Genomic DNA, 8,313 nt, shown 5'->3' on the forward strand with positions numbered 1-8,313 from the left:
TAGGGTAGTTACAACACAATTTATGTAACTGTTTGAGGGTAGTTACAACGCAGCGTATTGAATTTTTAATATTGTATCAATACACAATTGCTTATTATATATTGTATTCGTTTATTATTATTCTTTTTGTCGGAATGTAGCATCTTAATAGTTTTACCTCATCATTCGATAAAATGACCTATGACCTTATAATTGTAATAAATACTCAGTAATAACGCATTGTTTTAGATGATTCATTTCAATTATAACTTAATAACAATATTTTACAGTGAAGATAATGTTATATTTATATTGTAACAAACAACATATCTTTGTTATTTAACAACTAAAGTAACCACAAAACTATTGTGCATTGCTATTTGTGTCGACACATCACAGCGTTCATTGTTTTGACATTTTGGAAGAATAGATTAGCAGAAGCGTACAAACACAATATTTGTATTCAAGTGGAACAATAAAATCGCATTTTGTACTTGCGTTAAAGCATGACATGTAACCATACCATGTATTACAGAGATGTAAGCCTCAAATCAAAAACAAATATGGCAAATTGTGATATACACATTGATATTGCCGGTTAAAATAAAGCTCAGTACACGTGTTTAGTAAAACATTTTTTTTTACATTGAAATACATTACTTATTCTTTACTAGTATTCGCCTATCAGCAGTGTCTTACAACATTACAATGATAATCATACATCAAATGATAAATTCCCAGTATATATAATACTGTATTTAAAATATCCATATAAGGACTATCCAGAGCAAACTTGAATATTAACAGTAGAATTTAATAAATAAGTGATTGTTCTCGCCGCTCTATCTACATACTGGTGTTACTAGTGTCTCCCTTCGGTAAATGGCACCATACCCCATCTTATAAACCTGAGACTTCCATTCAGCGAATTCAGCGAAATTACTGAATCCTATAATCAATGTCGTCTGCTCTCCTACAACAATGATAATTATGGTTGTACTTCATGTTTATTTAACATTTGTTCAGGAAAGAAGCAGAGAAATATAAACAAAAAATTCAAAATCAAAATAAAAAAATATTGATGTTAATCATGGCCCACGTAAAAATAAAATAAAATTAAAAAGAAAGATTATAAATTAAAATATAGGAAAATAATATTAATATAAAACAAAAGAATAAGAAAATAATCATAATTGAACTGTATGCATGGCTAATTAAAACACTAAAACATATAAGGTATAAGATTACAGACATATATCTTGTCAGAAAATACTTACTGAGCCTGACGAGTTGAAATAATACGTATCTTCCTCTCTACGTCCACGGTCTTGTTTTCTTCGAGCTAAAATGACAACAATATATCATTACAATTCTACTTGAACAGACACTCTGTACCATCATTACTAACAGTACACTTTTCATCGGTTCGCATGTGGTCTGTGGTATACATAGATACAGGTTGGTAAATTAAACTTGGTACCAATACAGGTCAATAAAAACTTGGTACCAATACAGGTAAATAAAAACTTGGTACCAATACAGGTAAATAAAAACTTGGTACCAATACAGGTCAATACAACTTTGTACCAATACAGGTCGATAAAACTTGGTACCAATACAGGTATATGAAAACTTGGTACCAATACAGGTCAATGAAAACTTGGTACCAATACAGGTCGATACAACTTTGTACCAATACAGGTCAATACAACTTTGTACCAATACAGGTCAATACAAACTTGGTACCAATACAGGTCGATACAACTTTGTACCAATACAGGTCGATACAACTTTGTACCAATACAGGTCAATACAACTTTGTACCAATACAGGTCAATACAACTTTGTACCAATACAGGTCGATACAACTTTGTACCAATACAGGTCAATACAAACTTTGTACCAATACAGGTCACTACAACTTTGTACCAATACAGGTCACTACAACTTTGTACCAATACAGGTCACTACAACTTTGTACCAATACAGGTTACTACAACTTTGTACCAATACAGGTCAATACAACTTTGTACCAATACAGGTCAATGAAAACTTGGTACCAATACAGGTCAATACAACTTTGTACCAATACAGGTCACAACAACTTTGTACCAATACAGGTCAATACAAACTTTGTACCAATACAGGTCAATACAAACTTTGTACCAATACAGGTCAATACAAACTTTGTACCAATACAGGTCAATACAACTTTGTACCAATACATGTTAATACAACTTTGCACCAATACAGGTCGATACAACTTTGTACCAATACAGGTCGATACAACTCTGTACCAATACAGGTCAATACAAACTTTGTACCAATACAGGTCGATACAACTTTGTACCATTACAGGTCAATAAAAATGTTGTACCAATAACTCTCTTATTTGATAATCGAAATGTAAACATGACTGGATTAATATTTGTAGCTTCAAGTAAGCAATCCTTAAAGACTATCTCCAATATGTGAGAGTTAATGGAGAGACTTGCAAATGGCAAATTCTGATCGTTTTCATCAAGAAACCATAAAATGATGGACATTTCCTTTCCCTATCTGTTAAAATAAGTATATGGTAAGTTAAGCAAAACTTACGCTTATCGTGATCCAGGTAATTGTAGGATGGAAGATTTCTAAAAGAAGCTGGTACGGACTTCTCCGATTCATTAAGGTCTAGCCCGTTATTGTAGTAAAATGATGGCTGATGGCTCCAGCTTGGTGTGTTAGCCTGGAACCGCGTTGGAAGGGCAGCCGGTGTCCCCGGAGGTCTGACAAGACAACAAACAGAGAATACTGACAGGCAAACGAAACTTAAAACTGATAAATATAAATTAACTATAATTTTACATTGTGCTAATGCTTCATCGACGACATCCGCCATACAAACCTTGAAAAACAAAGTTAAGACTATTTGTTGCGAAATGGTAAGCGTATTTTGTTTCATCGACGACACAAATGTGGTATTTCCCGATGCCGGCTGTATTTAAAGCATCAATAACATATTTTCTGGCATTGCTAGTGTACAGCTTATAATTTTCGCGGTGGATTTAAATTCGCTTTATTGACTGTCATTAAACATAACGCGAAAATTAATACCAAGCGAATATTTATACATGCAAACAAATGTATTAAAGTGTAAACTGCAGAATGTTTATAAGGCACAGATGCGCGAAAATAGATATCTATGAACTGGGTCCGACTGAGACAACAGCGTGATTTCAGCTACATGGAATTTAACAACTATACAGTATGCATAGCCTGGTAGAATGTAGGACACATAAAGAAACACACGCCGTTTAGACTATATCCGTTTCAATGTTTACGGTTTATTGTAAATAAGTATTTTTTTTAATAATATCAACAACGCCAACATATTAGCCCCATTACAACACTTACTCAATGAACACCAGTTCAGATGATTGTACCAACATTTCATCATAGACCCTGTTATATATACATTATATATACATATTTGATACCTGAGTGTCTTTTTCGTTGTCTGATGTTTTCTCCTATTCCTGCGTCTCGTACACATCCATACTAGTATTATTATGACGAGAAGAAGAACAGCCGACACTCCAACGCCGAGACCAACAACAACGCCCAATCCATCTACATTGAAAAGGTACATTTCTACATTCATTTAATCTCGAAATAAAATGTTCCTTATTTCCTTTTGTATTTGACAACGCATAAATAACCTATCCTTACATATTCCAAACTACACTAACGGAATTTAAATAAAGGGGATACGACGTTTTCTAGTTTCGTTTCGTTTAATTTGCTCATAATTTCTTCTTTGCTTTATTCATATCAATTTTCAAAAAGCGATCAACATAAAGTTTGCTTGTTCAAGTTTGAGAAGCATTAACCAGTATTAGACAATGAGAAAAACGTAATTAACTGCAGGAAAATTTTACATGATTGTGCAAACAAATATCGGGGAAATGAAGAACATACTTTTTGACGTTTTTGCTCAATTTCATAAAAAAAACTTACCTGAAGATTGGATTTCTCTAAAAAAAAAAGAAAGAAAAAAATAGAATAGAATAACTAAGCACATCGGCGGACAGAGTGAGAAGAAAATCAAACAATCTCGCATCACGTCATCATCTTTGATGTTACCAATGAATGCATGGGAATGAGAGAGGCATTGACACAAGGACAGAAGATACATATAGTAATATTTCAACGCGAATGGAAATATACATCATGATTAATGGGAATATACATCATGATTGATGGGAATATACATCATGATCGATGGGAATATACATCATGACCAATAGGAATGTATATCATAATCACTGGGAATGTACAACATAATCAATGGGAATGTAAATATTGATTAATTGGAATGTACATCATGATCAATGGATCGTTCCACCTTTCACCTTTTTCTCGATAGCTCGCTTCATCAGAGAGCTGAATTTACTCGATAGCTCGCTTCGCCAGATAATTCGCTTTATCAGATAACACGATATACTCGATAGCTCGCTTCACCAGGTACCACGATTTACTTGATAGCTTGCTTCGCCAGATAATTCGTTTCATCAGATACCTTGATTTATTCGATAGCACGCTTCAATAGAGAGCCGAATGTACTCAATAGCTCGCTTCGCCAGATAGCTTGCTTCATTAAATAACACAATTTACTCGATAACTCGCTTCACCAGATAGCCGGGATTGCTCGGTTCAACAGATAGTCGGATCCAAATCCACAGCTCGCTTCAATAGATAACTTGCTTCACCAGACAGCACAAGTCTTTCGATAGTTCGCTTAACAAGAGAGCCGGATTCACCACATAGCTCGTTGAACAAATATCTCGCTTAACATATATATATTGTTGCTCACTTCAACAGCTTGATTCATTAGATAGCACAATTGACTCGATAACTCGCTTCACCAGATAACTCGCTTCATCAAATAGCCGGATTGCTCGCTTAAACAGATAGCCGAATCCAATCCATAACTCGCTTCACCAGACAGCACAAGTTACTCGATAGCTCGCTGCATCAGAGAGCCATGCCATATGGCTCGCTTCACTAGATAGCTCGATTTACTTTATAGTTATCTTCGCCAGACAGCCCGAATTACTCGAAAGTTACCTTTACCAAAAACTCATTTTAAATAGGTCTCCTCAATAGATAGCCCTATTAATTTGATAGCTCGCTTCACAAGATAGGTCCATTCGCCTTCGTCCGATTAACCAAAATATCCAAAAACGTTTTCCCCCATATAATATCATATATTGTGCGGAATATACGAAAGAAACTACGGTAAACGTTCGTCGCCCTATGCTACCTATATGTTTAATCAAAGCATGTGTAATGTCGAAACTCACACACAGGTAGCGTTGCCTCCAATCACCTCACAAGTTTTCCCGTCACCACAGTTAGCCGTTGTTGTCGCAGTAAACAGGACGCAGGGGTCAGAGTTCACCGTTATCGGGACTATAAAACAGTAAGATATTGGGTCATTAAGCGGATCAAGTGTTTAGGTGGATTCAGACAATGCATGTGTTTGTAGTTTCTATCAAATTTTCATTTCTAAAAAAAAGCATCACCTAGGTTACTGACGGGTATACAAAACAATAACTATAATTCAAAATATTTGAAACAGGACCTTAACAAAAGATGGAGACCCGCGAAACAGTACAACGATTCTAGGTGTTCTAATGATGTGTCATCTGCTTCATTTTCGTGTACATCTAGCTAAAATATTGTGTTCTCAAAGTCATATATCTTTATTTTCTGAATATTTAATTTACATTAAATTTTAAAAGACTAATATTTCACAGTAGTCCCACTCTGACCTAGGACGTGGGTATTAAATTATCTTAACCATACTTCGTAATATTCGGCAATGTGAATTACAAGTACAAATACATTATAATATTCATTGGTATTATTTAATGACCATGCATATTGAGAATTCATGGTCATTGTATAACAATGTAAGCTGTATTTTGGCGCGGGTAAAGAAAGACAAAAGTGGCGAGCCAATTTAGTCTTTCTGTCCCGAGCCGAAATACAGCTGCTATCTTAAGACACTAACCATGAATTATATTTATCCTGCAACAGTCATCCAAAATAAGCATTTTTTAAAGGAAAACGGTATCAACAATGTTCAAAATAGGCTCGCCTTTTAAACGTTGTTTCATTGGAAGTAAGTAAGTCGAATTGATGCACATGCTAAGATTCTAAAATACCGCTGTTTTCTGTCATTGTCAAATACAGCAAATATATATTAATGGGTGTATTCCGACGCCAGTTGCATGATAAATAGTGCAATTAATTCCCCCGCCGATACAACACATTATACAGTACATAAAATGAAGTTTGCTAGAATGGAATCCTATTCTAATATGTTACCAAATGAATGAAACATATGTTGTCATTTTACGTTGTACAGCCATGTGGTCATCAATTAGATACGCCTTACGTGAGCAACCCTTAACGATTTATCTTATTGTCTTGTGACTACTCCAGTGCTGACTTGACGTACCTTGTGTACCGCCATTGTTCTCCAGAGTTATGGCAGAGGTTTGTACAGATTGGTTTCCATAAGTCATGGTGTCACCGGAAGCCAATCCAACAAGCGCATTGGTGATCCCTGCATTAGCTTCCGGGGTGTCCGACGTCACGATTCTATGGTCAACAACTAGACTTCCACGTCTTTGTAAAAATAAGAAGAAAACATATCAAATATAATATATCTTAGAAGTGGAAAGGCGACAGCAACAACAACAACAACAACAACAACAACAACAGCAGCAGCAGCAGCAAATATCAAACTTACGTTAAGGAGATGATAATGACGTCAATGAATCCAGCAACATTTCTGTAGAAAACGATCAGCTGAAATGCAACAAAGAAATAGATTATTCCGTGAAAGGAAACATAATAGTATCTTTATACAGCATATGTTGGTTGTTAATCCCAAGTAAAGCTATAGAAACACTGTTCGGGTAAAGATTCCCCGTTTGTGTACGCCAATCATAGACATCGCCATAGGTTATCTATCGCATCACAGGTTAATAAAAACATTTCATATATGGTAATTATTTGACTATCTTAAGATTTTACAGTTTAAACAAACTGCATGCATTTCTTCAATTTTTATTCTTGTTTGGTTTGGTTTAGTTTGATTAATGTCCTATGAACAGCCAATGTCATTTAAGGACGTGCCTGGTTTTGGAGGTGGAGGAAATCCAGAGTACCCGGTGAAAAATCACCTACCTACAGTCAGTACCAGGCACCTGCCCACGTGAGTTTCGAACTCACGACCCAGAGTTGGAGGGCTAGTGATAAAGTGTCCGGACACCTTGTTTGGAGTTATTCTGGTAAAAATGTTGAATATCTATATCTACTTTCTACTACTAGGAGTACCAGTAGCTTACGACCTGGAAAAGGGGGGTAAATAAAGAAATGGTATGGACAGGAATATTTTCTGATCATGATCCCTGGCATGAATAAGCCTAGAAGACAAGTATGAAGACAATCCAGAACTGTATTTCGTTACTCAGTTATATATCAAAATAGCAGTCTAATTGAAATTAGACTTGTAACTTCCGCTCCTCTGAGATACTCTTAGATGACCTGCAGACAAGATCTGACAATGATCCACATGATGTCATCTCAGCATAAACTTCAAATAGAAGGCGGGCAAAATCTAGCATAATAACTTACAGCAGCGCGGGCGGTTTGACTTGTTTCCTGGTAACCTGGACTGTTGGAATTACTGAGATCTATCGTGAGAGATATCACAACCTGAATCCTGATCGAACATACTCTCTGGACAGTATCTGAAACAGACATGTTATTTAGCAAGCGCAGATACAAAAATTGAAAACGATGGTATCGTTTCAAACAGTTGAATATGAGACTATATATTTCAGGATAGAAACTGCTTTATAAAAGCAGACATCTTATTATACATAAAACACTAGGTAAACACTTACTTGGAAGAGTGGTGGTTGGCTGAGTGGTGGTTGGCTGAGTGGTGGTTAAAGTAGAAGTAGTCGTTCCGAGAGTTGTAGTAGTCGGAGTGGTAGCTGCTGGAGTGGTAGTTGTGGTTGTCGGTGTGGTAGTTGTAGCTGGAGTGGTAGTTGTTGCTGTTGGGATTGTAGTTGTGGTTGTTGGGGTGGTAGTTGTGGTTGTTGGAATGGTAGTTGTGGTTTTTTGAGTGGTAGTTGTGGTAGTTGGACCGGCAGTTGTAGTTATTGGAATGGTAGTTGTGGTTGTTGGAGTGGTAGTTGTGGTTGGAGTGGTAGTTGTAGTTGTTGGAGTGGTTGTTGTGGTTGTTGGAGTGGTAGTTGTGGTTATCAT

At 36.0% G+C, this 8,313-nt stretch overlaps 1 protein-coding gene across 1 annotated transcript; it reads right to left on the bottom strand.

Moving 5' to 3' along the window:
* LOC117318057 (cell wall protein DAN4-like) lies at positions 1-8,313 on the bottom strand. Its single transcript, XM_033873058.1, has 10 exons — positions 7,947-8,313; positions 7,675-7,790; positions 6,785-6,843; positions 6,491-6,660; positions 5,328-5,436; positions 3,982-3,998; positions 3,462-3,594; positions 2,578-2,750; positions 1,257-1,321; positions 1-952 (listed from the first exon to the last, which is right to left on the bottom strand). The coding sequence occupies exons 1-10, from the start codon at positions 8,311-8,313 to the stop codon at positions 935-937; spliced, it is 1,227 nt and encodes a 408-aa protein (XP_033728949.1). The 3' UTR covers positions 1-934.

Source organism: Pecten maximus, chromosome 19, assembly GCF_902652985.1.
Source record: "Pecten maximus chromosome 19, xPecMax1.1, whole genome shotgun sequence".
Lineage (NCBI taxonomy): Eukaryota > Metazoa > Mollusca > Bivalvia > Pectinida > Pectinidae > Pecten > Pecten maximus.